The 27,286-nt window shown below is 47.2% G+C and overlaps 3 protein-coding genes across 3 annotated transcripts in view; 2 read left to right on the top strand and 1 right to left on the bottom strand.

Moving 5' to 3' along the window:
• Window positions 1–4,608, top strand: part of Ism2 (isthmin 2) — a 21,960-nt gene extending 17,352 nt beyond the window's left edge. Inside the window, exons 4-6 of the mRNA XM_021179681.1 lie at window positions 508–648; window positions 911–994; window positions 3,041–4,608. Of these exons, the coding sequence (XP_021035340.1) occupies window positions 508–648; window positions 911–994; window positions 3,041–3,561 (746 nt within the window). The 3' untranslated portion in view covers window positions 3,562–4,608. The remainder of the gene's footprint in view (window positions 1–507; window positions 649–910; window positions 995–3,040) is intronic.
• A 4,456-nt stretch (window positions 4,609–9,064) lies between these two features.
• On the bottom strand, window positions 9,065–16,347 carry Ahsa1 (activator of HSP90 ATPase activity 1). Its single transcript, XM_021178848.2, has 9 exons — window positions 16,128–16,347; window positions 14,732–14,922; window positions 13,126–13,208; window positions 12,628–12,745; window positions 11,660–11,748; window positions 10,344–10,472; window positions 9,819–9,920; window positions 9,545–9,596; window positions 9,065–9,452 (listed from the first exon to the last, which is right to left on the bottom strand). Exons 1-9 carry the CDS (start codon window positions 16,205–16,207, stop codon window positions 9,280–9,282), a joined length of 1,017 nt encoding a protein of 338 aa, XP_021034507.1. The 5' UTR covers window positions 16,208–16,347; the 3' UTR covers window positions 9,065–9,279.
• Window positions 16,348–16,762: 415 nt separating this feature from the next.
• The window catches only part of Vipas39 (VPS33B interacting protein, apical-basolateral polarity regulator, spe-39 homolog), a 29,759-nt gene continuing 19,235 nt past the window's right edge, over window positions 16,763–27,286 (top strand). The window contains exons 1-6 of the mRNA XM_021178751.1: window positions 16,763–16,897; window positions 19,244–19,336; window positions 22,302–22,404; window positions 23,611–23,751; window positions 25,654–25,692; window positions 26,549–26,613. Of these exons, the coding sequence (XP_021034410.1) occupies window positions 19,244–19,336; window positions 22,302–22,404; window positions 23,611–23,751; window positions 25,654–25,692; window positions 26,549–26,613 (441 nt within the window). The 5' untranslated portion in view covers window positions 16,763–16,897. The remainder of the gene's footprint in view (window positions 16,898–19,243; window positions 19,337–22,301; window positions 22,405–23,610; window positions 23,752–25,653; window positions 25,693–26,548; window positions 26,614–27,286) is intronic.

The raw sequence follows: 27,286 nt of genomic DNA, 5'->3' as shown, positions 1-27,286 counted from the left end.
GGTTTCTGGGAATTGAACTCAGGATCTCTGGAAGAGCAGTCAATGCTCTTAACCATTGAGCCATCTCTCTAGCCCGACCTTGGATTTCTTATCCTTCTTCCCTCAAGTCCCCACTGCTGGGATTGCAGGCATTTATCACTGTACCCGGTGCCGAGGTAGAACTCAGGGCTGTATGCTTGCTAGATGAGCACACTATCGAGTCCTCTTCCTTGGTTCTAATGGATATGAAAACACCAGCTCAGAAATGTTAGTGGACTTCCTAAGGTCATGCTGATAGAGAGAGTCCTTGGGCTTCTAGACCCAAGTTTGTTCTGTGCCCATAGGACCTCTTGACCCATTTGCACAGGCTGTTCACTGCACAAGGACTTCTAACTAAGGGGACAGGTGGGGCTGGAATCCAGTCACGCTCCATACATTGGCCAGGGATAAAGGGGTGCCTTTTGCCAATTTACAACAGTGTGCCCTGCGGGCTGAGTACACTCATCTTGGCCCCTTACTTCAACCCAGACTATGAACCCCAGGAGGAGTGGAGCACCTGGTCTCCCTGCAACGGGAGCTGCGGCAGCGGACACCAGCAGAGAACGCGGCCCTGCGGCTATGCCTGCACTGCCACCGAGTCCCGAGTCTGCGACCTTGCCCCCTGTCCTGGTGAGACGAGCTCTGGTGCCTGCATGGGAGTGGCTAACACGGCTCACACTGTGACCTTGCTTCTCTGGGAATGTGAACATGGGATACTTGCAGGAAGGGTGGGCTTCGGAGAGGGATACGGGAAGCTCACAAATATGGTGGTCCTGTCCCAGGCCTGTCTCAACTGCTGTGGGCACCAAGAGCCTAGTGAGGGCTGGGCTTCCCTATCGGGAGCACAGAGTGCCCTGGGGCACCACCAGCCTGGACTCCTCTCTTCCCAAAGGCACCGCAGAGGAGAACACGTTGGGTTTTCCCAGTGAGGGGTGGCAGCCCCTTGCCCACAATGCAACGGATATGCTTGATCCAGGTTAGTTGGGGGTTAGACCTTGCTGTTGGGTCTTGGGGACCCTCTCTCTTGGGAGGACGGAGCATCACTGTATAGCAGGAGCACATCTTCCTGTGGGTGGGATTGGAGCCAAGTATCCTTGCCCAGCTCCAGGTTCCTAGGAGGTAGGGGGTCTTGATGGGAACCCCAGAGGAGAAGCTGAGGGTAATGGAAAGAGGGGGCTTTCTACTTCCCCCTGGCGGGCTCCATCTGGGAAGCTGCCTGTCAGAATGAGCCAGGGTTCCAATATCCTGGGCTGCTTCTTGCAGACAGCAGGACATCGGCCTTGCTTTGCCAGCACACTTCCTGTTGGTGTTCTTGGGCCTTATCTGCACCCCGTAAGGCATGGCTCATGAGTCTAAATTCCACAAAATGAAATGGAAGCTTCCTGAATCTGTGTGGTGTACCAGGGAGAGAGGGGAGGAAGCAGCAGAAATAAGGAGCTACAGGAAGCCCAGAACAGCTGAGCCCTAAGAAAGGCAGTTAAGAAAAAAAATCAGACAGGAGTTGGGGGTTGGGGAGAAGGCTCATGCTTTTAATCCCAACACTTGGGAGGCAGAAGCAGGTGTATCACTGAGTTTGAAGCCAGCCTGGTCTACAGAGCCAATGTAGACAGACAGACAGACAGGGTTAGACAGAGAAACTCAGTCTCGAAAAACCTAAAGAAGATGAAGAGGAGGAAGAGATGAAGAAGAGGAAGAAGAATTATTGATCAGCAGATGAAAACAATTGGATCGAGGTTCAAGGCACCTTTGGCTACATGAGACCCTGTTTCTTTTAGGAGAGAGAGAAGGAAAAAGGGGAGCAGACCAGAATCCAAAACACTGAAATACTTCTTGGTTAAAAATCTCTTGTCTTAGCTGGGTGGTGGTGGCGCCTGCCTTTAATCCCAGCACTTGAGAGGCAGAGGCAGGCGGATTTCTGAGTTCGAGGCCAGCCTGGTCTACAGAGTGAGTTCCAGAACAGCCAGGGCTACACAGAGAAACCTCTTGTCTCTTTGAGCTGGAGAGATGATGGTCCATGGTCAAGAGCACTGGCTGCTCTCCCAGAGAACCAAGGTTCATTTCTAGCACCCACATGGAGGCTTCAGTCTGAGAGAATCTGACATGCCATTCTCGCCTCAGTGGGCTCTGCAAATATGTAATACACAGACATACATGTAGGCAAACATCCATGCACATAAAAGGAGTAAACACAAGACAAAAGCTGCCAGTCTCGGCTGAAGATGGCGCTAGCTCAGCTGGGAGAAAGCTTGTCTATGACTCCTGGGGCCTGGGGTTCAATCCCAGCAGGGCATGCTAGGCGTGGCCATGCGTGTCTGTAATCTTAGCATTTGGAAGATGGAGAAGGGAGAACTGAAAGTTCAAAAGTTCCTCAGCTACGTAGCAAGTTTGAGACCAGCTTAGAAAGTGTGACACCCTGCCTCATAGAACAAAAACATAAAAAAAAAATATATATCCCCACATATCCCAGCTCCCTCCCATGATCCCAGGATCTTTCCCACAGTCCAGAACCTAAAAGGTGATATCAGTGTCCCTCAGGGGGCTTCCAGTCCAAAGCCAGTATTCTGAGCTATAGAAAGCTTCCTGCTTTGGGTGCCTGGATGGTGCGGGCTATCCTTTATCTGCTCTATGTCATATATGTATATAAACTAATTTTTAAAATAATTTATTTTTACTTTATGTACATTAGTGTTTTGCCTGCCTGCATGTGTGTCTGTGTGAGAGTGTCAGATCTTGTAGTTACAGACAGTTGTGAGCTGCCACATGGATGCTGGGCATTGAACCCAGGTCCTCTGGAAGAGCAGTCAGTTCTCTTAACCACTGAGCCATCTCTTCAGCCCCCCTCCATATTTTTCTTGAGTCCTACTTCTGCTCCAAAGGCCTTCCTGAGCCCCAGCTGGGGTTTGCACGTTCTCTCCACATGACTGACCTTGATCAGCCCTCCTTGCTACCAAGGGCCTGGGGAGCTGGCGGGCAGCGCAGCTCTGATCAGCAGCACTCTCCTGTGCCTCCTTACCCTCTGCAGATGTGGACAGCTGTGAGAAGTGGCTGAACTGCAAGAGTGACTTCCTAGCTAAGTACCTGAGCCAAGTGCTCAAGGACCTGCCCAGTTGCCCGTGTGCATACCCTCTGGAGGCAGTGTACAGCGCCGCCGTGAGCCTGCAGGACGAACATCAGGGTCGCAGCTTCCAGTGGCGGGATGCGAGTGGTCCACAGGAGCGCCTGGACATCTACCAGCCTACGGCGCGCTTCTGCCTGCGCTCCATGCTGTCTAGCGAGAGCAGCACCTTGGCTGCCCAGCACTGCTGTTATGATGAAGGCAGCCGGTTGCTGACCCGTGGCAAAGGGGCAGGGGCCCCGGACCTAGTCAGCACCGACTTTTCACCTGAGCTTCACTTCAAGGTAGATAGGCTGCCCTGGATCCTGTGTAAAGGGGACTGGAGCCGCTACCACACTGTGCGCCCCCCAAACAATGGCCGGGCCTGCACAGACAACCCACCAGAAGAAGAGTACCTGGCTCAACTGCAGGAGGCCAAAGAGTACTAAAGAGGACTTAGAGCATGCGCCTTCTGCCCTTTACCCTGCCCCTGCTCAGACTGGGCAACTATTAGGGCTCATCTGAGAGGCAGTCAGGCATGCATATCCCCCTCTTATGACCCTGAGTCAGGAGAACTCATGCGTCTCAGGGTCTGGTGAGAAGGTTGGAGGGTGTTGTCCGGCACAAGGCCTCTGGGATGTGTTGGGAAGGGGAGGAGCTATCCCAGTCTGGCCATGGGTCTTTCCCTCTCTCTAGGAATGGGGCCCTTCTGCCTTTTCCTCTGTTCGGGATTGAGCCAAGGTGGTCCAGATACATCCCAGTTCCCAAGATCTGTTGTGAATCCCTTAGACCCCCACCCCACCCCCACCCATCCACCCTATGGCCAGTTGTGGAAGAACACAGGGAGGGGTGGAGCAAGATAGGACAGTCCTTTCATCTGACCCTAAAGCTGTTTTTTGCTGGGCTAGCAGAACCGGAGTGACCACCCCTCCTTGTGGCACACAGCTTCTACCCTGTCCCATGTGGTGAGGCCGTCAGTGGAGCTGAGGGGAGATTGCTTCCAGTCAGGGAACCACCAGCTGTTTCTGGTCCCCAGATGATAGACATGCACATGTTACCACCGCCATGGCAGCCAGGCTTGGGTTGAACTCAGTACTAAGGGTGGGTTCAGGAGGGATCATGCACCTGTCGAAAGTGTGACAGGGCAGACGGTCCTGATATTGGATGTGGGCCATTTGTGGTGTTGGTACCCACACCAGTGGCCCACTTAACGCCCCCCCTGCCCCCCCCCCCGTGTGGCACCCCTGTAAGCACTGGACTTGGAGTTGGGAGATGGGTGCGTTGGCTCCCAGCACACTGTGCCTTTCCCCAGACACCTGTGATCCCCAAACCACACTTCCTTGGTTTCTCTGGAGCTGAAATATTGTAGACTCTCTGTTTCCATTCACAAATCTCCAATAGGGGCTTGGTAGGGAACTTGAGTTCCAGCCCAGTCCACAGCTGTCCGGAAGCTGTCCTGGGATTCTCAGCAATAAAGCACTTTATTTTTACATACAGTTTGATAAAGGATTTGAGGCCTGGCAGGATGGAGGGTGCAGAGGCCCTTATCGCCCAGCTCAAGCTCCCATTGGCTGGCTTTGTGATCACCAAGGCCACAGCCAGCTCCTTTCCTTTTCCTGAAGCAGCTGCCCTCAGCGCTCCATGAATGCAGAGACTAGACTCTAACTCTTTCACACCCACAAAGGGCCGCCTTGGAGCCTGTCTAGGAGCTGGCTAGACCTCAGAGGCACAAAACCCCAAATTTATGACACAGGTAACTGCATCTACTCCACCAGGAAGTGGTGTCATTTCTTCATGTGACTGGCTTGGAGGGGATCCAACCTGAAATGAGAGGCGTTCCTAGACCCTCATCAGGCACCCTACTGTCATCTCTGGCATTTGGGGGAAGGAACGAGTTCTGTCAGGATATGTCTTAGTCTGGTCTAAAAACCTGTCTACATATGTTCTGCTGCAAAGAGATGAGTGTGTCAGGGCAGCAGGAGCTCAGGTCGTCAGGTAGGCACCATGTTCACAACACTTGTTACCTAAGGAATTCAGCCTGTAATCCTAGCTCTTGGGATGCTGAAACAGAAGGGCTATACGGTTTTTGTTTGGGTTGTTTTGTTTTTTGAGACAGGGTCTCACTGTGTGGCCCTGGCTGTCCCGGAACTCATTCTGCAGACCAGGATGGCCTTGAACTCATAAATTTGCCTGCCTCTGCCTCCCAAGTGCTGGGTTGTTTTGTTTTTTGAGACAGGGTCTCACTGTGTGGCCCTGGCTGTCCCGGAACTCATTCTGCAGACCAGGATGGCCTTGAACTCATAAATTTGCCTGCCTCTGCCTCCCAAGTGCTGGGATTAAAGGCGTGCACCACCACTGCCTGGCTGGATTATGATCTCCCTGTCTTCACATCAAAGTAACTTACTAAACTGCCTGCCATCTTGAATGGATTCAGGAGCTAGTGATATTAGATCATCGAGTTCTTATACAGGTCTCCCTTTGGGGACTAAGGGCAAGTCCCCTACCCTGCAGGGAGATTGGAGCCCACCTTGGAAAAGGTAGAAATTACTGCTGTTGGTCATTTAAGAGCCTGAAAGGGCTAGAGGGCCGGATGTGTCTGTGCTCAGAGGACCAACTGAGGGAAGATGTGGTTTCCAGGGCAGGGAATGCTGGGAGCAACTCTGGGGGGAACGAGGGAGCAGAAGAGCTTGGGTTACATATTGAGACTCAGTTTAGTCCCCCCTGGGGGGGGGGGAGGTGCTGGGTGGCAGGGGAAACAATAGGACCGGATATATAGCTCAGGGGTAGAGCACCTGCCTAGCATGTATGAAAACTTGGATGCAAGCGCAAGCTCGGGTCACACACATCCCTAGAGGACAGGACTATTTTGTTTGTTTCTGACTGACTGGGGTCTTTCTTGCTTGCCCAGGCAGGCCATCAGTTCCCAAGCTCAAGTAATCCCCTTCTCCCGGCCCCTGCATAGCTGAGACTACAGGCACAACTGCCACCTCTTGCTCATTTTGTTTTAGCACACACTTTTTTGGGGGTTCAGCTACTTTCTAGTAGAAATTTTATCTTGGCGCTTAAACATCATCTTAACGCTGTACTAAATCAAGTCCCAGGTGAGATAAAGAAAGAGGAGCCGCCGGGAGTCTCACATGGGGAGTAGATCAGCTGGGAAACAGTGTTTATTCAAGCTTCACAGGAGACAGGCCCTGTGCAGGTGGCTACAAGCTGATGGAACACCTGTGCAGGAGGATCGGCACCAATGGCGGGCGGGGTCACGGAAGCTCTGAAAGGGGCGCTTTAGGAGTGGCTAGTGTCAGATCCAAGAGGCCTTGAAATCAGAGAAGGCCCTTCCTCTTCAGCTCAGCCTTATGTCATGCACCTTTCTCACTAGGCCAGCAGTGCACCAGGCAAGAGGGCTGCCCCGTGAATACAGCTACTGTGTGGCCCCAGCCTCCCCCTTCTGGTTTGCCAGCAGGGCAGATAGGCTGTAAAAGCTTTCCAGCCTTCACTCTGCAGAGGCCATGTACTTCTTTGCTTCCTCTATTACAGGGAGATCTTTCTTCATGTCTGAAGAGCTTCTAAAACTGTGACCTTGACACCAGAGTGATCTGAGACACTAAACTGCAAATGGTGGGCCCCACATCTACACTTAAGTAAAAATCCCCATAGAGGTGAAGCCTAGGATTCTGCATTGAACATGTTCCCTCAGGTGACCCTTAGGCACAGAAATCCCGTTGTTCTGGGGCTTGCAATATGAACTCAGCCCGGATGTCATATCATGTTTTTTAGATTTAATGTATATGAGTACAGTGTAGCTGTCTTCAGACACACCAGAAGAGGGCATCAGATCCCATTACGGATGGCTGTGAGCCACCATGTGATTGCTGGGAATTGAACTCAGTAGTCAGTGCTCTTAACTGCTGAGTCATCTCTCCAGCCCCTTGGTTTCTTTTTCTTGAGAGGTTTCACTGGGTAACCCTGGCTGTCTTGGAAGTAACTCTGTAGTCCAGGCTGGCCTGAACTACTGTTATACTGACTGTTATGGCTTGAAGCCTGTAGGGACTCCTTTGCCTCTGCTTCCTGAGAGCTGAGTATAGGCACACACTGTCACCCTACTACATACTCTGGATGGCATGAAAAGGTACCGGTTAGACCCATTTTACAGATAAGGAAATTTGCCTACTTGACTAGAAAGTGAAATATTTATCATTCAAAACAAGTCCATGGTTTTATTTTCACTATGGGTGTGGTGGTATCAGATGGCTAATTGAAATGCTACCAGTGACACAGCAATGGATGACAGTGGCTATGAAGAAGCATGTCACCTGACAGGAGCATGCTGCATTGGGTTCCACTATGGCGTCATCTCTTCACATTTTTTTTCTAATCTGGAACGGAGAGACAGGGGAGGCAGGGCCTGTTTTCTGCCTATACTAGGAGGGGCTCATTGATTTAAGGTGGAGTCCAAGGTCTCTGTCAAAGTATCTTTTAGGTCCCATACAGGCAGATAGAATGATTAGGGGCTATCTTAGTCCAGCGCCTACCTGGATAATTAAAATCAAGATGAACTGACCTTCTGTATTAAAACTATACAATTCTGCCAAGTCGTGTAGATTGCTTGGCTTGCAGGCCTCCCCACGGCCTCATGAGATGGAGGTGAGTAGATGTCTAACAGGTGCTGACTCATGCTGGAGGGTGGGGGTAGGGAGAGAGTAAGCTGAGGCAGGCTCAGCTCGGAGTGCCTGCTCACAAGTTCACTTTTCCTGTCCTGTGGACCTCACTAAAAAGGTCCCCTAGCACTTAGCCTGCAACTTAGTACACTTACATTCCAAAACCCAAAAAGACAGAGATTTCTTCCTCTTTTGCGGGGTGGAACACTAAGGGGCCTGGAACTTCCTACTTCAGGAGGGATATGCTAACATGCCGGAGATGCAGTGGCTTCTATACGGGATGAAGACGGCAAGGCAGTAGGTACAAGCTTAGCACCAGCTCTGTGGTTACAGTCTGTGTTCCAAATGCCAGCCATGTTCAGTATCAGCTGTTAGACTTGGGCTCTTAACCTAAGAAGGCAGAGGCCAATATATGTCAACATATATTAAAAGGATCACATGTGGCAGTACAACTCTGAAATTCCTGCATTCAAGACAAGAGGCTGAGGCAGGGGGATCCTGAGTTTAAGGCCAGCTGGGTTATAAAGCAAGTCCTTGCCCCCCAAAACCAAACCAAACAACAACAAAAAAAAAACCCAAGGCTTAAGTTTTTTGAGATGGACGACAGAGCTACGTCACATGATTCATGAGCCTGTGAGATGAGCCTGGTGTTCGAGACACAGGAATAGCTCTCTACAGAGCCACCACCGGTCATCTTCATGTGCACACAGCCTGTACTGTGGTCACTCACCTCTTAGCAGAGGGGGCAGAGTCCAGAACCCACTTCTACCAGCTTGGTGCCTACTCCCTGTACTTCTTAGGGATGTATCTACTCCAGAGAGGGCCAGCCTTCTCATGGAGTAAGAGGCAGCCATGTGAAAATAAACCAGCTCAAGAACCCTGATGCCAGCAACAGCCACACTTGGTCATTGTGTTTATGTGCATGAATGTTTTGCCGATGGAGACCACATGCAGAGGCCAGAGGGCATTAGATCCCCTGGAACTGGATGGTTGTGAGCTGCCATGTGGGTGCTGGGAATTAAATCCAACTTAACCACTGAGTCATTTCTCTAGCCTTGTTTTTTTGAGAGAGGTCTTGTAGCCCAAGCTAGCTCTGAACCTCCTAGGTAGCCAGGGATGGCCCCTACTCGGAAGCTCCTGCTTCCGCCGTCTAAGTGTGGGATCACAGGAGTACAGCACAGACTGAATCACCTACACTCGGCCAGATGAAGCTTTCAAACCCCTTGTATCTGTTTAAATGCAAAACCTTCAAGGAACACAAGGCTGCCGGTCAACATAGATTGTAAGAAATGCATGCCTTTAAAATTCTGTTTACTTAGCATATGTACAGGTAAAAGAGAAATCACCCTCAGATCCCACCCAGCAGAAAACATGCACAAACCCAAGGTATCTGTGAAAGGGAGACCCCAGCCCCAAGTTAGCAGTGGGGATGGTGCAATCCTGTGAGTCACAAGCCATTGCGAGAGGGCTGGACTAGTTTCAACAGGGCCAGAACCCCTGTTGCTGGCCCTAAAACAAGCGTGCACCATAGCCAAAGGTCTGTTTGATGCCCTCAAAGTAGTACCGCTGCCAGCCTTGCCGCGTCCGCTCTTCCTCAGGAGCAGGGATGCCACGGCCTTCCATGCACAGCTCTGTCTCTCCATTCTTGTCAATGAAGGTCAAGGTGATGGTGGCAAAGTGCCCTATGGGAGGGAGTGTCAGATGCAGGTTCTGGACAGCCGGACGCCAGGGGACAACAGGGCTGGGGTATGCAATGGTGGCAAGCGTTACTTACCCTCTGGCCATGACTTAAACCTCCACTTCATAGCAATGTGTTTCTCGGGGACCTGGAACATAGAGTTCAGTCTGCTGAGGCCCCACGGTGTGCTCAACCCCAGCCAGCTGAGCTACCTGCTTTGCTATTTGTGATTGTGTGAAATTTGCCAGAAAATTCAAATCCTAGCACTGTTTTCCAAAGTATCCCAGAGGTATTAAGTTTTACCCATGACCTAGAGAAACATCACTAAGCTAAGCAATGGAGGCGACAACCTGGGAGGAGGTTTACTCACCAGGTCAGTAAACTCCCCGGTGACATTACCATCAACCATGTGAAACTTGCCACCTCTGTCGGCTTCCAAGGCAGCGGGAGCATGGGTAAAGGCCTGGACCAGCTGCACAGAAACAGAAGGCACAGACATATGGCTCTTAATGGACACCTGGACACAACCAGCCTGCATGCCCCAACTCTTCCTGAAGATTGACTGTGCCCAGTGAGGGGGTTTCAGTCTCCCTGTTCTGGTCCTCTGCAGCCTGGGCTAGGAGCTCAGCACCATTTTGAACCCATGATGGTTTATATTTCCCCTTCTCTTTGGTGCTAGAGATTCACCTTGGGGCCTTGTGCATAAGTGCTGTATCACTGAGCTACACCTCTAATAAGAATGCAGTGGCTCCCATTACACCAAAGTGTGTGTGGTCATGTACTCCCTCATGAGCACCCCACCACGCCCACCCCCACCCCCGCTGGTGTCAGGAGGCCTTGCCGTTCCATCCATCAGCACAGCCCTGCATGCCAGGCTGACAGCAAGCTCACTCACCTCCTGCGTGGTAAACACTCTATAGAGCTCCTCTGGGGAGGTCAGGAAGGTTTCTTTAAGGGTGATCTTACAAGTGGGGATTTTGACACCAACAGGTTTGGCCTGGCTTTTTGAAGGAGCAGACTTAGCCTGTAAAAGGGTAGGCAAAATGTCAATCAACACAACCGCACGGACAACTCACTCATGTTCACAAAAGACTGAACTTTTGAAGCTAATTAGTCAATGGAGCTAAAGGAGATTTGTGCATGTTTCAGTTATGGGAGAATTCTTCTAGAAATCTCCTTACTGTAAACTTCCACTCTTGGAACTTGCTCCTAGGACACTCTTGCACTCACTGCAAAAGCCACCAAAGGACAGGCAGTGTTTCTGCATCTCAGAGATCTCAGTGTCACTCTCAACCAGGACCTGCCTGAAGTGACGGGATAGGGGAGCTGAGGGGATCTCTCAGCAGTGGGAGAGCTGCCCCCATACACAAGGCCCAAGATTCACCCCCAGAAGAAGAAAGGAAAGAGAGAAATAAAGGACAGAAAGACAAAAATAGAAAAGGAAAGAAGAGAAAGAAGAAGGGAAATCTGGGGGAAAGGAGAAAAAGCAAGCAAGCTGGAAGCAGCGCTCCAGTGTTCTCCACTGTTGACAAAAGGATGCCAGGGTTCTAAACCAAGAACTCAGCCAGAACCACCAAGAGCTAGCTAGATAAAACAGGTGCTTGCGCCACAAAGCGAGTGAGAAGAATCTGTTTCCTGGTGGGTAAAGTCAACAATTCAAGTGAGATCCTTAATATCCAAGTATGAATGTTGACACTCCAGCTAGAAAGGAAGCTGAGAGCAGCCAACTGGCATTCAGTCCAATCTAAAGTCCCACTTCCATGTCCCCAATGGCTTCTCTGTGCTCTGAGGGGGGTCTACTACCAACCAATAAAGAACAGGATAGGGGATGGGAGAGATGACTGTGGCTCAGTGGTTAAGAACACTTGCTGCTATTGCAAAGGAGTTAGCTCTGATACCCAGACTAGAGAGCTCACGACTGCCTGCAACGCCAGTTCCAGGAGATTGAACACCCTCTTCTGGCTTTCAAGGGCACTTGAAACAGAACTATGTGAACATATAGTACATAAATATGCAAGCATAAAACTATACTATACTAAAACACTGACAGAAAACTAAAAAACAAAAACAAAAACAAATCACACGAACAGGCTCCAAACTCTGGGTTTGGAGTCAGGGACACAGAAAAGCAGATGTTGCATATGAAGGCGGCCATCCATCTCCCTCTGCAGGTGGCCTGCCCCGCCCCTGCCCCACCCCATCACTGCTTACCTTGCAAGTCTCAGTCTTTAGTGCTGGCTGGCCCACTGGATCTACTGACTCTCCATTCACTGTGGGCAAGATCATGCCCTGAGTAAACTCTAAAAAGACAAAACCCCCGTTAGTTTCATAGCAGCCCACATACATAGCACATAAGTTGTTCAGCTGCTGTAAGCCAGCATTAAGGAAAAGCCTGCATTCTGTTATCTCTACCTTTGGTGGATGCCTGACATCTATGGAACACAGCAGCATGACCTTTAAAATGTGTAAACACCGATAAAGGTGAAAGCATTACAACTTCGTTTCTACAAGATTCACTAGTCACAACCCCGAGTCCCGGCTCACATTAAAAATGATCAACTTCAAGGTGGTCAGGATGCAAACTTCAACACTAAGAGTAGAAGGATGTGGCTGCAACGGACTCCCCAAGACATCCAGGCTCACCCCTTCGGTTATAATCATCTCAACTTCCCGGAAGAGGAGGACCAGTGACAATCTGGGATTGTCCTCAAATAGTCTCTAGAGCAAAACTTGTTTGATCTGAGTCTCAAAAGCAATTTAAGATTTCTAGTAGCCATGTTAAGAGTTAATGTAGGTGAAGTTTTATTAGCATGTTTACCCTAACACTATCTAAAGTTACTCTAACATAGCTATCATTTCAATGGCTATTAACCTTTAACAGATTATGAGGTGTTTTTACACTGGCTTCTTTGGGTGCTGCCTCAAGCCCACCTTGTACTCACACTCACAGCACATCTCACTTTGGTTGGCTATATTTCAAGAGGTTAACAGCCAACACTATCAGACAACCTTGCTCAAGATCTTTCTCCAACTCAGAGCCTTTAGAATAACTTCAAAATTAAATAACCACCGCCTCCCGGATCACTATGCGTCTGCTAGGGGAGGGCAGCAGGCCCTCAGGCAGGGTCTGGCAGTGGAAAATGGACGTCCCCTTCAGGCACAGAGTTCTAAAAGAGTACCTGTCTTGAGGGTGCTGATGTAAATTCCCACTGCTTCTCTCAGAAGTTTCACCCCGTCTTCCTTCATTAAGGCCACGAGATTTGTGTCAGGCTCATCTTTGGCAAGGCTCACACTAATCTGAGTGAGAGATCAAACACAGGTGATAATGATTTAGGGGCGCCATCATGAGTGTGGGGGCAGAGCAATCAAGAGACTGCGGCGAGCTGCAAAGGAAAAGCGTACAGCTAACTGGCTAGCCGCACAATCCCAACAATGTTCCTTCTCAACTCCTCTGCCACGGCAGAGATGGCTGATATTAGAACCCATTTCCTTAGCTAAAGCAGAGCTGCTGAATACATACAAGTTGCTCTGGACGTTTCCAGTGGCACCACAAAGCTAGGAATGTACCCGTAGACTGCTTTTTTGCATCCTCAGCCTGAGCCTGTACTATGTGGGGACTGAATCACGTGTCTCATCTGGGACAACAGGCAGTGAGCGAGGACTCGGCAAACACAAACCTCCACTTCATCCACGCTATTTTCATCAGACAAATTGGGGATTTCCACATGTCCTTTGTACTGCACTCCTGACTTAGAGGTACCTGTCAAAAGCAATGCAATTTCATTAGCCACCTCCTTTGCAGGAAAGGTCCTGCTAGAGCAGTGTCCTACTCAGGCTTCTTGTGACCCTCCACTCTGGGAATGCCATGTGCCAGGAGCAATCACCGGCACCCCTAATGTCTTTCCTCACCCCACAGTGGAGAGAGATATTATGACTTATTCTAGCATGGCACTGGCAGTAGCTCAGGTCCCCGAGCCTGTCTGGGTAGCCACTAGCATTGGTTGTAAGAACACCTGTGATGGAGAATTTGATTGTGGCCACTTTGCATTTGCTTCTGTGTGAGTTCATAAGTAAGATGTGAACACACAAAACTATGTGGCATCTGTCACTGTCCTATCTCTGCCATCTGTCAGGTAAGGTGCCATCGGTATGTGCTGATCCTCCTGCCTTAGATGGACCCCTTCTGTGATCTCACAAGGGCCCTCAAACTACAACCCCTGACGCCCAAAACACAACACTTCAAGCTTCTTTCAGGAAAAAACAACCCACCATCGTGATTACAGTATGAATGTATTTCATACTCAGCACATGTATAAAACTCTGGTATCAAGCTTTAGTTTCTAGATTTCATTTTAATTACATGTGCATGTGTGTGGAGGTTGGGAGGACACACATATGCAAGTGCCCTCAGAGGTCAGACCCTTCTCACGTTGGAGTTATAAATGGGTGCTGGGAACTGAACTCCAATCTCTGCTCCCCTATTTCTTTACTTTAAAGACGTTTTTGGATGGAGGACTTCTCTCCCTCTCCCCCTAGAGTTCACCGCCATTTTCCTATCTTCAGTTTCCCAAGTGGTGGGACTATAGGCATGTGTTAACAATATCTAATGGGTACCTGATCAATTCTATCCTATCAACCCTGTGGGTTTTTTTTTTTTTTCTTTCTAAATTGAGTGACTGTTGCATAGTGGACTAAGTTTCAGGGTACATCTTAACTATGACAAACTCACTGTGTGTCTGTACGCCTCAGTTTTTCAGTGTATTATATAAAAAGGAGACTAGACAAGATATATATAGTTCCTTCCAGGCAACAATACTTCAGATATACGCTGAAAAAGCAAAAATTATAGACAGATCTATCTACTTTCATCTTTACTACTCATTTGGGAAATATTCCATTCGGCCCAATTCTTCCCCCTAGGGGTATTACAGAAGGGACATTAAATTGTAAGATGGCAAAACAGCCCCAAATCATATGTATAATTAGCTAAGATAGTACAGTGATGTAAGATTTGCACTGGAATTAGAAAGTGATTGAAGCTAAAAGAACCCTGCCCCCCCTTTGAAAAATCATTCATTCATTAGACAAATGATGGAACTGACGAGATCAAGCAGATAAATTCATCTGGCGTCCCCCAGTCGTGAGTGCCCAATGCCACTTGCCTTCAAAGCAACACCGTCTTCTCTCTTCAAGAGTTTGTCAGTGCTCAGAACCTCTCCAGCAAGGATCAGAGCCATGGCAACGGGGCTATAACCTCTTCCCTGGCAGCCTGGCAGGCCTTACCTGTCCAGTTCAGTTTGATGGTCCACTCATAGAAGAAGATAAGTTTGCCTTTCCTGTTGTTGATGGATGCCTCCCCATCAAGCTTGTTCACTTCGGTCACCTCGCACTTGCCCTCTTCATTTTCTACTCGAACGGCCAGGAACAGGGTTTTCAGTTTCTCTGTGGACCAATTTGAAGCATCTCTCTCTGTCCTGCAAGAAGGAAGCAGAGCTAAGGGCTGGCAGGTGACTGCAAGGTTAAAGGAGGCAGAAAACAACCCAACCCTCTCTCAATTCTACCCTAGAATGTCCACAAACATGCTACTTTTAGGAATCCAAAGGGGTGGCGAGTTGTCAACAAAGAGGTGCTGTGCAAACCAAGTTAATACTTTCCAGTCTCAGCACAATGAGCCTTGACCGTTAAAATGGCGCCCCCATTTGGCCAAGAAGAAAGATGTGACCATACTGCTTAAGTCAGGAGAGCAAAGACAAGCAAGCATTTTTGCTAAGAACTTCAGTTTAAAACACAAAACAAAACAAAAAATCAACAATAATGCTAGCCTCATTAACAGGGCTGTGTCCCGTTCAGTGTTCAAACTCTGCCCTACACATCCTACATCCTCTAGACAGTGTCACAAAGTCCACAAGAAAAATTACGTCAAGTAGAGTGTTAAAAAGAGACAGGTTGAGGGGGGAAAAAAGAGACGGTAAAAATCAATTCTTAGCACTTCTAGTACAGCTATTTAAAAATCAAAGGGCTATAACTGAGGGAAAAAAATACAATGTCTGTAAAGTTCACTGGCACTCCAAATAACATTGTTTCCAGAAGATTTCAGAGAGACGAGGTAGCTTCCAAGACCGGTTAGGCTGTAAAATCATGACTGCCGGGCAACCTGGAGTTGTTACAACAGAACTTAACAGTTCCGGGTAAGAGACTGCATTGCGTTCAGCATCCCGAAGCTCCAAGTGCCCTGCAGATCACGTTCCAAAGCTTCTCCCGCTGGACTGAGACAGTAGTCCCCTATGACTCTTGCTTTCACTGTAACCCGCAAACCAACAACGACGCCTGGAGCTCTAGACTTCCCCAGCAGACTCCCAACACAATCGGCAGGGGTCTGGATCTCAAGGACGCCTGCGGCCACGTGTAGGAAGTATCACCCGACTCAGGCTGGATGCAGCAACTAGGGCACTCTGTTCTCGTTCTGAAATTCCTCCTTGGGGACTCAGCAGTCCATGTCGAACCCATCGCCCCTAAGACTGTGATGGTGGCGAGGGATGGAGGGGATCCCTGCTACAGAAAGGACTCACGCCCAATCCCAGACCAGGGTTACTTGGGTCCCGTACACGCCAAGGTCCCAGGCACCTCCAACCCCTAGCCTGTTAACAGTGCTCCTGCGGCCTGTCTTGCTGGCCCATACCAGTGCCAGTTGTTGACGTTGGTGGCGTCCGCCCGCTCCTCCACGATCCAGCGTGGATCTCCCTCACCCCACTTGGCCATCAGCTCACTTATCGCACCGCTACCAGCTCCCAAGCAGCCGCAGCCACAGCCTGAGGACCGCTCGGTCCCAGCCGCCTGGCAGCGCCTGGAAACTACTAGAAGCAGCACAGCACCTCCTGGCTTGCTTTTCCCTCCACCCCAACCCCCTCCCAGTCTTAACTTCCGGCTCCTCCTCGCTCTTACCGGGTACTTCCGTTCCAGCTCGCCGAGCCGTAGGTTCCGTAACTTCTGGCGTTCCTTCGAGCTCTCTCAGTTTATCTTAAAAGCTCTTAAATCTAGGCCCCCAAGCTCCTAATCCCCACCGGCTAGGACACAAAATATTCCTCTCATTGTCTCCTTGGGCCCTAAACCGACCTTGCTGAGCCTGATGGGAGTTGTAGTCTTTAAACCAACCCTTCCGATAACTGCGGAAGGTCATGCTGAAAGTAAAGGAAATGACCTAGCACTATGCGCTAGTGTTTCTGGGAATGGTAGTCCAGAAGCCTCGCGGCCCGCGGGGAGGACGCAAGAATGATAGAGGTCATGGAACTACAACTTCCAGGATGCTTTGCGGGTATTCCTTTCACCTTCTTCAGACTCTTCTCGGCTATCCTCTTCGGCTCTTCTCTATGCCTCACAGCCTGTTTAGAAAGGCTGGTCCGGCGGCTGAGCCTGGCGCTGTCCTGAGAAGGAGCGCTCGGTGTGGAAGAGGTGAGGGTGTCCCAAGCCCCTGTCTAGGCCGCGTGTCTAGTTGAACCCACCATCTCCGCACCCTTTTCTTTCCCTGACTTTTCTGAGGCATCCCTACACTCTCATTTCCGACCTTCTTCTGTCGGGACCACTCTTGGGAGCTCCGAGATGGGGCCTTCCAGCAAGCCTCAAAGCAGCTTACTCAACATTTGGTTCTGAGCATGTCTTCTCAGGCACCCTCTAGGCTCTGGTGTTTGCGGTAGATGCGTGGCTTCCTGGACGTTGCTCCTGTAATCCAGTCTCTCAGGTCTTTGTTCTCAAACATCGCCTTAAAAACCTAGCTTAACTCCCAGTAGATGGTTTCTACAGTGCCCTGAGGCAAGGAACCTCTTGGTTGTAGGGTTTTGGTTTTTGGTTTTGTTTTGTTTTGTTTTTTAAACGGGTCCTGTTTTCCCTACGTCGTGTTCCCGTCCTCTCGCATCTGTCCCCCTATCCATGTCAGACTGTCAGTGTACAGGTGACGATAAGATCAACTCTCGGAAGCATTTTAAATCACGTTGAAGCCCCCTTTTCTTTGAGTATTCTTAGAGTTATAAATTGTTACCATTTTACTTACCACGTAAATCACAGTCTCTTTTGTCACTAGAAATACAATGTGTCCACTGCTGTAAAAGAGTCTTAAGAATTCTTCCTGAAGCCGGGCGTGGTGGCGCACGCCTTTAATCCCAGCACTCGGGAGGCAGAGGCAGGCGGATTTCTGAGTTCGAGGCCAGCCTGGTCTACAAAGTGAGTTCCAGGACAGCCAGGGCTACACAGAGAAACCCTGTCTCGAAAAAAACAAAAACAAAAAAAAACAAAAACAAAAAAAGGAATTCTTCCTGAAGTACTAAGTTTGTTAGACATATTCTCTACCAATTTCTAGTTACCAATGTAAAGATCTGTCTAGTTTTCCCAAAAGTGAAAAAAGAAAAGAAAGAGTCTAGGATCCAGAAACCCTGGATTGTAGTTTGGAGTAGAAGTGATTTAGTAAAGTTGTGATGTTTACTACTTCTGAGCTTTGTTCCCCTGGTCGGTGGGAATCTCCCAGGCTTACCTTTCAGGATTGTTGTGAATAACAAATGAATGACAGTTATTTATGAATTTGCACACATGTTAGAGACATGTTTATGCTCTGTACACATCTTCATGATTTGTGGCCTGGTTTAGAATTTCTTTTAATATTTAAGATTGCTTTTTTACAAAATTTTTGGAGGCTGGGAATATTGTTCAGTGGTAGAGTGCTTGCCTAAAACGTGGGAGGCCCGAAACTCAGTTCCCAGAACTGCAGAAAATAAAATTATCTTGTTTTATCTAAGGTAGCATTAAGCATTAGGTAAACACTTTGCATATATTATCTAGTGGCAGACTAACTGCTATATCAAATACTAATGGGATGTAACCTTACATGTTTATTTTCTGCCAAGCACTTTGTTAGGCTTTCTAACACTATTTATTCTTCATTATTATTAGCCAGTAAGGCATGATTGTATTTCTCCAAGGCTTAGAAATGAGCCATTTACCTTTTGACTTCAAGGCCCTGTAAGTGGCCAGGTCCTGTGGAAATCTTGGTACTTATTGGGTTAAACTACAGTTTTTACTCTTACACAGTTTAGTTTGAAAAACTTGTTTTGTTTTGCAGAACAATACCTAACTTTGGAGCAGTCATGAGAATAATGTGGGATCTTTTAGCTAATATATATTTTCTTGGTCATGATCTCAGAAGTTGGCCCCATAATTAGCCAAGTGATTCATAAAATGATCATGAGTTGATGATACAGACAAGATAATTCTGCTTTTAATTGCTTTCCTTTCATTTATGTCAGGCACTTAAAGAACATACTGGAAGAGAGGGACATTTGTTGGCTGTAGTCAGCTGTAGTGTTCCCAGAGCTTAGAAGCACAACTCAGAGGTGGCACTCACTAAATATATGTTAATACATGAATTTGCTTATTCTGTTTGGGGTGAGTGTTGGGTGATTTTTGTGTGTTCAGCAAAATTATGATGAACCCTTACAACATTTGCCTCTCGTATAGTGTCCCCTTTGTTTGGGTACCCTAGTTCTAACGAGGTCCTTCAGGAGGGAGACTATGACTTGCCCTTTTCATAGTTACTAAAACATCTGAGTACTTGAATACAGTAGAGGTTCTAGGAATGAATGTTTGTGGCTAATTGGAATATCTACCATGATCTCATGAGCTGGAAACCCAAGGATCTGACTAAGGCATGGCAGGTACTTTACAGATTCCTTTCTGTGTCCCTTATTTCTGGGTGCTGTTTGTAGTGGAACACTTTTTTGAGAGACTGCACCTGTCTTCCTTTCCCTCCAGATGAACCGGACAAAAGGTGATGAGGAGGAATATTGGAACAGCTCCAAGTTCAAGGCTTTCACTTTTGATGATGAAGACGATGAGCTCTCACAGGTAGGTTTCCACAAGTGCTAAGTAAGGGTCATACCATACTCTTGGATGCGTCTCAAAAAGTTTCTTCTCATCTCCAGTAGGCTCGTAATGTTAGGTCAGATCTTCAGAAAAGCCTGTGCATCAGTCAGATTTTTATCATTATATGAAATACCCAAGGCAATCAACTGATCCAGAGAAAAGCCTTACTTTGGCTCTGTTTGTTTGTTTGTTTTTTATGTATGTATGTATTTATTTATTAGATATTTCCTTCATTTACATTTCAAATGCTAACCCTTTCCTAGTTTCTTCTCCTAAAGTCCCTCCCCCCACCTCCCCCCGCCCTGCTCCCCAACCCACTCACTCCCTCTTTTGGCTCTGTTTTTAAGGTTCTAGATTGTGGTTGATTAGCCCTGTTGTTTTGGACCTGGGATAAATAGCACTTCATGGTGCATTCACATGATAGAACAAAACAGCTTACCGTGTGGCCAGAAAGCAAAGAGGAGTAGGACATGGCAGGGTCCCACAGTCTCCTTTAAAAACACCCTTCCCATGGCCCAAGAAGCTCTTACTGGGCTCCACTTCACAGGTTCTACTGCCTCCATACAGGGCTACCCTAAAGCCTGAATTTTAAACATACAGCCCTGTGGGGGACATTCCAAATCCAAACTGTACAGTGGCCTGTGAAATGGCTCACCAACAAAGGTCCTTGCCATGATCCTGGGGATCTGGATTTAGTCTCCTGAACAGACACCAGAAAGTTGTCTTGCTTACTTAGGTTTCTGTTGCTGAGACAAATGCAATGACCAACAGGGATTTGGGGAGGAAGTGGTTTATTTCATCTTACGACTCTCTGGTTACATTCCATCACTGAGGGAAGTCAGGGCAGGCACCTAGAAGCAGAAACTGAAGCAGAGACGTGCTGCTTCCTGGCTTGCTCATCCTGCTTTCTTATAGCACCCAGGACCACCAGCTCAGAGGGGTAGTGCTGCCCACAGGCCAGTGTGGTGAGGACATTTTCTCAATTAAGGTTTCCTTTTCCCAAGCACCTCTAGCTTGCGTCAAATTGACTTAAAACTAGCCAGCACTATCTGTGACCTCACCTCGTGTGCACACTTGTACATCCACATGATACACGCATGCATACATGATAATAAATTAAAATGAGAAATAGATACAAACTATAGCAACCTTCATTGAAAAGAAACCCTTAAAAACTAACTTTATCCTTACTTTTACTTTAAAAAGAAAAAGACAAAATATTTTATTCATGTGGTATAATTTATCACTGTTGTTAGTACTATTTACCTTTTTTGATGTTGTTGAGACAGGGTCTCATGTAGCCAAGACTAGCCTCAAAATTGATAGCGTATGAAGACCTTGAACTTTTGATATTCCTGCCTCTGCCTCCTTTTTTACTTTTTCTTTTACTTTACTTTTTAAAAAGACTTTACTTATTTTATGTTTATGAATACACCATTGTTCTCTTCAAACACACCAGAAGAGGACATCGGACCCCATTACAGATGGTTGTGAGCCACCATGTGGTTACTGGGAATTGAACTCAGGACCTCTGGAAGAGCAGTTGGTACTCCTAACCTGAGCCATCTCTGCAGCCCTTACTTTTAAGGAATTTTTGTTGTATTTATTTATGTGTGAGGTGAACGTGTGCCATTGCTTGTATGTGAAGGCCAAAGAACGTTTGCAGAAGTCAGTTTTCTCCTTCACTGTGAGAGTCATGAGGATTGAGCTCCTTGGTGGCAAATGTCTTCTCAGCTGAGGCTGAGGAAACACCTCCATGAGATCCAGCTGTACAGCAATTTCTCCAATAGTTGGGGAGGGCCCAGCCCATGACGGGTGGGACCATCCTTGGATTGGTGGTCCTGGGTTCTATAAGAAAGCAGGCTGAACAAGCCAGTAAGCAGCACTCCTTTGTGTCCTCTGCATCAGCTCCTGCCTTCAGGTTTCAGCCTTGCTTGAGTTCCTGTCCTGACTTTCCTTGGTGATGAACAGCAATGTAGAAGTGTAAATCAAATAAGCCCTTCCCCTCTCCTTCCCAACTTGTTTTCTGGTCATGGTCTTTCATCATAGCTATTGAAACACTGACTAAGACACCTGCTGAGCCAACCTGTAGGTTCCTGTTTTGTCTTGTTTTTTCATTTTTCTCCCCTATTTTTCTCTCCATCTTTCTTTCACAGGATCTCACCATGTAGCCCTGTGTAGCCTTAAACTCACAGAGATCTGCCAGCCTTTGTATCTTGAGTACTTAAGAATGTGCTGCTGGGTCCACCATCCCCAGGATTTTTTCCCTAAAATTTTTTTCTTTTATTATAGCTGCCTCTATCTCATGAGTGCTGAGATTATAGGCATGAACTACCATACCTAGTTTATATCATTGTCTTTTTTTTTTTTTTTTTTTGTTTTTTGGTTTTGGTTTTGGTTTTGGTTTCTGTGTAGCCCTGACTGTCCTGGAACTCACTTTGTAGACCAGGCTGGCCTCGAACTCAGAGATCTGCCTGCCTTTGCCTCTCAAGTGAAGGGATTAAAGGCATGTGCCACCACTGCCCAGCCTTATTGTCATTTTTGAGATGGACCCTTGTGTGTTATTTGACTGGTCACAGGTTCTTGAATTCAAGCCGTTTTCCTGCTTTTGTCCCTAGCAGCTGGAACTGTAAGGACACACCATGCACTGTGATAACTTGGTCTTGAAAACTGACCAGTTTGGGAATAGTCATTTTTGGAGACGTGAATAAAATTCACTCAGATTTGCAAACAAGTCATAGTTAGAAGATGATAGAATTCACGAGTGGCTTTGAACCTTGAACTGGACAGCAGTGGTGTGTGCAGTGGAGTGTGATTTCTAGTCAGGATTAGGGCTCCAGAGAGTCACTGGCAGTCACTGAGACCCACTTGGTCAGCCTTCTTGATTGCCAGTGAGCAAGAGGGAAGTGAGGACTGCCAGAATGTTCTGCTTCACGTCCCCCTACAGTTAAAGGAATCCAAACGCGCAGTGAATAGCCTTCGAGACATCGTGGATGACGACGATGACGATGACCTGGAGAGAGTCAGCTGGACTGGAGAACCTGTGGGAAGTAAGCTGAAGAGACCCTATGAGGGGTTCCTGTCAGTAGTGAAGGGTGGACCTCTCTCTCCTCGGTGCTGGTCAGAAATAGTTCTGCTATTCTCAGATGATGCAGCCTGGAAGTTAATAGCAGGCAGAGCCATGTGGAGACACACAGCAGTAATGCTTATGTGGCTTCCTGGATCTGCTGTTCTGGAGCGAATGCTTGGAAGGCTATTTCAGACTAATGCAGCGTTGGTAAAAATTACAGGTTCCTAGGCTTACCCTGGAGAGCCTTGTTCAGTAGGATTTTGTGGGGGAGGTGTGTGTGTTAAGAATTGAATGCATGTTCCACCACTGAGTTACAGTCTCAGGTAGTTTTATATATATGTATATCTGCTCATACTTGGGAGTTGTTAACTTAAATCCTCATAACAGGTTGGCAGAACTACTATACTTAGCCATCAATTCTTAATTATATACCATTTAATTTCTTCATAGACTGTCTAATTCTCTTCCCTCCACTTTTCCATCTGATTTTTTTGTTTTGTTTTGTTTTTTTCGAGACAGGGTTTCTCTGTGTAGCCCTGGCTGTCCTGGAACTTACCAAGCTGGCCTTGAACTCAGAAATCCACCTGCCTCTGCCTCCCAAGTGCTGGGATTAAAGGCATGCGCCACCACGCCCGGCCCATCTGATTTTTAAAGTGTTTTTAATTCAAAGTATTTCCTAGAAGGTAGTGTAGCATGATTTAAAAACAAAAAAGAAATTGGGCGTGATGGTACATACCTTTAATCTCAGCACTTGGGAGGTAGAGCAGGTGAATCTCTTGGGCTTGAGGGCAGCCTGGTCTACAAAGCAAGTTCTAGGACAGCCAAGGCTACCTGCCTCAAAAAACAAAAACAAAAACAAAAACAAAAAAACAAACAAAAGAGTGAAGTAGAAAGAGGAAAAAACCCCTGATATTACACATGATCTGCCAAAATACATTATAAATAAGTAAATTATTTTAATAATTGCTCAAGAAATAGGAGAGGCAGAGCATCTTTTCATCTGTTTTAAGGTTGTTTGGATTGCCTTCCATTTATGCATTCCTTTGTCAATTTTTCCATTTATTCATTCCTTTGTCAATTTTTGCTGGCAGGGGACTGGAGCTTCTTGAACAGGTTCAAAGTTGTGAGTGTTGGGTGTCAAAGACTGACTTGGAAGAGGCTTAACTTAGTTCTTGCCGCCCTGCAGGTATCTCATGGTCCATCAAAGAGACTGCTGGGAATAGCGGGTCAACCCCTGAGGGACGTGAACAGCTAAAGGGCCGAAACAGCTTCTACACACAGCTACCCAAACCTCCTTCTACTTACTCCCTCAGCAGCTTCTTTAGAGGTAAAGAATGGAGGGTAAGGGACAGGGATTTTATTTTATTTTATTTTATTTTATTTTATTTTGCTTTTATCAGGAACATGCTCAGGCTGATATTTTTGTTTGGTTGGTTTGTTTTTGTTTTTGTTTTGTTTTTCGAGACAGGGTTTCTCTGTGTAGCCCTAGCTGTCCTGGAACTCACTCTGTAGACCAGGCTGGCCTCAAACTCAGAAATCCGCCTGCCTCTGCCTCCCAAGTGCTGGGATTAAAGGCTTGCGCCACAACATTCGTCTCAGGCTGATATTTTTATTGACTGCAAAATAATTCTCAGTTGAGCAGGCAGCTTAGTACTAAGATTTGAAGAAATGAAAAATTCCCAGACATTAGCCTGGATTTGTAGAACATGAATGAAATTGCCAGCCGTGTGTCAGGTACTGAAGAAATTTGCCTGGATCAAAATTCCTTCTTGCCTTTCATGCCATCCTGTTGGGAAGGAACCTTTGTGTGGCCCTGGTGGGAATGTGTAATTGTGCGGCCACTGTGGAAGATAGTGTGACAGTTTCTAAAAAAGTTGAACAAAGGATTAGCATGTGAACTAGCATCACAGTTAGGTACTTACCAAAAAGAAGAATGCAGTGACTCGAGCAGATGCTTTTATGCTAATATTTGAAGAAGTGGTATTCAAAAGCCAAAAAGGTTAATACAGTGTGTCTGTCCATTGTGTGCTAAAAGGGTAAGCAAAATATTGAATACACATGTAGTAGACTGCTACTTTGTCTTTTTTTTTTTTTAATATTTATTTTACTTGTATGAGTACACTGTAGCTGTCCCAGACACACCAGAAGAAGGCATCAGATCCCATTACAGATGGTTGTGAGCCACCATGTGGTTGCTGGGAATTCAACTCGGGACCTCTGGAAGAGCAGTCAGTGCTCTAAACCACTGAGCCATCTCTCTAGCCCTGCTACTTCATCTTAAGAGGGAATGCAAGATACATGTTATAATAGGGATGGGCTTCAGGGAATTACACAGGGTGCAGTAAACCACGAGACAAATACCGTGTGACCCCATTCAGGTGGGTAGACAGTTCATAGAGACAGAAGGCAGGACAGCAGTTTCCTTAGGGCTGGGGTGGAGGGGATGGAGAATTCCTGCTGGAGCAGTCTCAGGGAAGGTGCAAGTTCTGGAACTGGGTGGACGGTGAGTGCACTTGGTGCCCGAGTCTACATTTAGAGGTGATGGAGAATGGTAAATTGTTTTTTTTTTTTTTTTTTTTTTTTTTTTTTTTTTTTTTTTTTTTTTCGAGACAGGGTTTTTCTGTATAGCCCGGGCTGTCCTGGAACTCACTTTGTAGACCAGGCTGGCCTCGAACTCAGAAATCCGCCTGCCTCTNCCTGGCTGTCCTGGAACTCACTTTGTAGACCAGGCTGGCCTCGAACTCAGAAATCCGCCTGCCTCTGCCTCCCGAGTGCTGGGATTAAAGTCGTGCGCCACCACGCCCGGCGAGAATGGTAAATTGTATGCTGTGCATATTTTACTACACTTAAAATATTTCTCTCTGACCCCTGTTTTACTAGCATATCTGATTTCTGAAGTTGAATAAAGGCTTTTATTTTATTTATGTGTATGAGAATTTTGCCTACATGTATGTTTGTGCACTATTTGTGTGCCTGGTGCCTACAGAGACAAAGGATGTTGCAGCCCCTCAAACTGGAGTTTCACAACTGGGTACTGGGAATCAAATTCTGGTCCTCTGGAAGAGTAGCCAGTGCTCTTAACTCTGAGCCATCTCCCCAGCCCCAAGTAAAAGCTTTTTAACCCCTATTTCTCCATATTGCATAGTAAGGCTCTATGTGCCCTGTGTCCTCAGCCATGGGTGGTCTGATTTGAGCTGTTGACCTCTTTCTGCTCTGTTCTTTCCCTCAGGTAGAACTAGACCTGGGAGTTTCCAGTCCCTTTCTGATGGTAAGCATCGGCCCCTTTTCTTGATTGCTCTGGGAGGTGTTAGTGGTTTGGATACAGCCTGGAGACTCATGGGGACAGGTGGTCATTAGTGAATGGAGAAAGTGTCTGGTACTAAGTGAGGAGATAGAAGCCATGTAGGCTCCACTGCCAGGGATGACTGCTGGGGCCACAGTGAGGAAAGAGCAGAGCTCTGCCTTTGGCCCTGGAGCTACCCCAGGAGACAGAAGATTGGGTTTTTGTTTGTTTTGTTAAAAAAAAAAAGTTCCAGTGAGATAGCTCAGTGGGTAGAGGAATGTATACACAGGCTGGTGTCTTAGTCAGGGTTCTATTGCTGTGAAAAGTTACCATGAGGAAGGCAATGATTATAAGAGAAAGCATTTAACTGGGAGCTTGCTTAATGTCAGGTTTAGTCCATTGTTGTCATGGCAGAACGTATGGCAGCATACGTGGTGCCAGAACCATAGCTGAGAACTCCATCCTGATCTGTAGGCAGAGAGAGAGAGAGAGACTCTGGGCTTGGCATGGTCTTCTGAAACCTCAAAGCCTCCAACAAGGCCACACCTCTTTATTCTTCTGATCCTTTCCACTTCTAAGCCACTCCCTGGTGACTAAGCATTCAAATATAGGAGCTTATGGGGGTCGTTCTTATTCAAACCACCCTACCAAGATGACCTGAGTCTGATCCCTAATCTCAGAGTTGTCCTCTACCTCTACACTCTTGGTATGGTATCACACACACACACTCACACTCATGCACATACACATACACAGCAAGTGGGAAAGAAGCAAGAGAGGAAAGAAGGATAAGAAACAGGTTGTACACTGCCTTCTAAACTGGCTCCTGTTTCCTTTTCAGCTCTGTCAGACACACCTGCCAAAAGTTATGCTCCAGAGCTGGGGAGGCCTAAGGGAGAATACAGGGTGAGTTACAGAATTTTTCTCCCCTTCTCCTCTCTGTTACTTACTTATTTTTAAATTTACATTTATTTATTTACTTATTTACTCTGTGTGTGTGTGTGTATGTGTGTGTGTATGTGTGTGTGTTGGCCACATGCCATGTATAAGTGTGGCACTTGGAGGACAGTTTGTAGGAACTGATTCTCTCTTTCCACCATGTGGATTCTGGGAATTTGCCAGAGAACTCCGGTGGAGTCAGCTTGTGGGCAGAAATGCCAAAAAGCTGCTCATGAGAAATGGATTCCCAGGACTCCTCCTGGAAGTCTGACGAAAGTCAGCTCTCCAGTTTGGGTCAGTTTGACAGGCGAAAAGCCTGGAAGCTGTTCTTGAGGATAAGAGTTCCATGGAAATTCCCCTCCTGGAGGTTTGGCGTTTTCTCCTAACCCATAATAATCAAATTTCCAGCGTTAGTCTAATGTATAGATTCACGTGCACTCTATTTAGTATTACCTTAATGAAATGCCTTTTAAGATTGAATTCTAACATAGCTAAAGCCTTTCCCAGTGTTCTAAGGTCCCAGATAGCAGCAAGGAGCTTAACCTATTCAGTAACTAATTAAGTGCTGCAATAAAACAATAAAGCACTAGCCATTAGCTCAGTTATCTGCAGAAAGAGACTGGAATTCTCACTGAGATAG

The sequence above is a fragment of the Mus caroli genome, chromosome 12 (assembly GCF_900094665.2).
Source record: "Mus caroli chromosome 12, CAROLI_EIJ_v1.1, whole genome shotgun sequence".
NCBI lineage: Eukaryota > Metazoa > Chordata > Mammalia > Rodentia > Muridae > Mus > Mus caroli.
The sequence above is the reverse complement of the archived record's forward strand: the minus strand, read 5'-3'. Positions and strand labels throughout refer to the sequence as shown.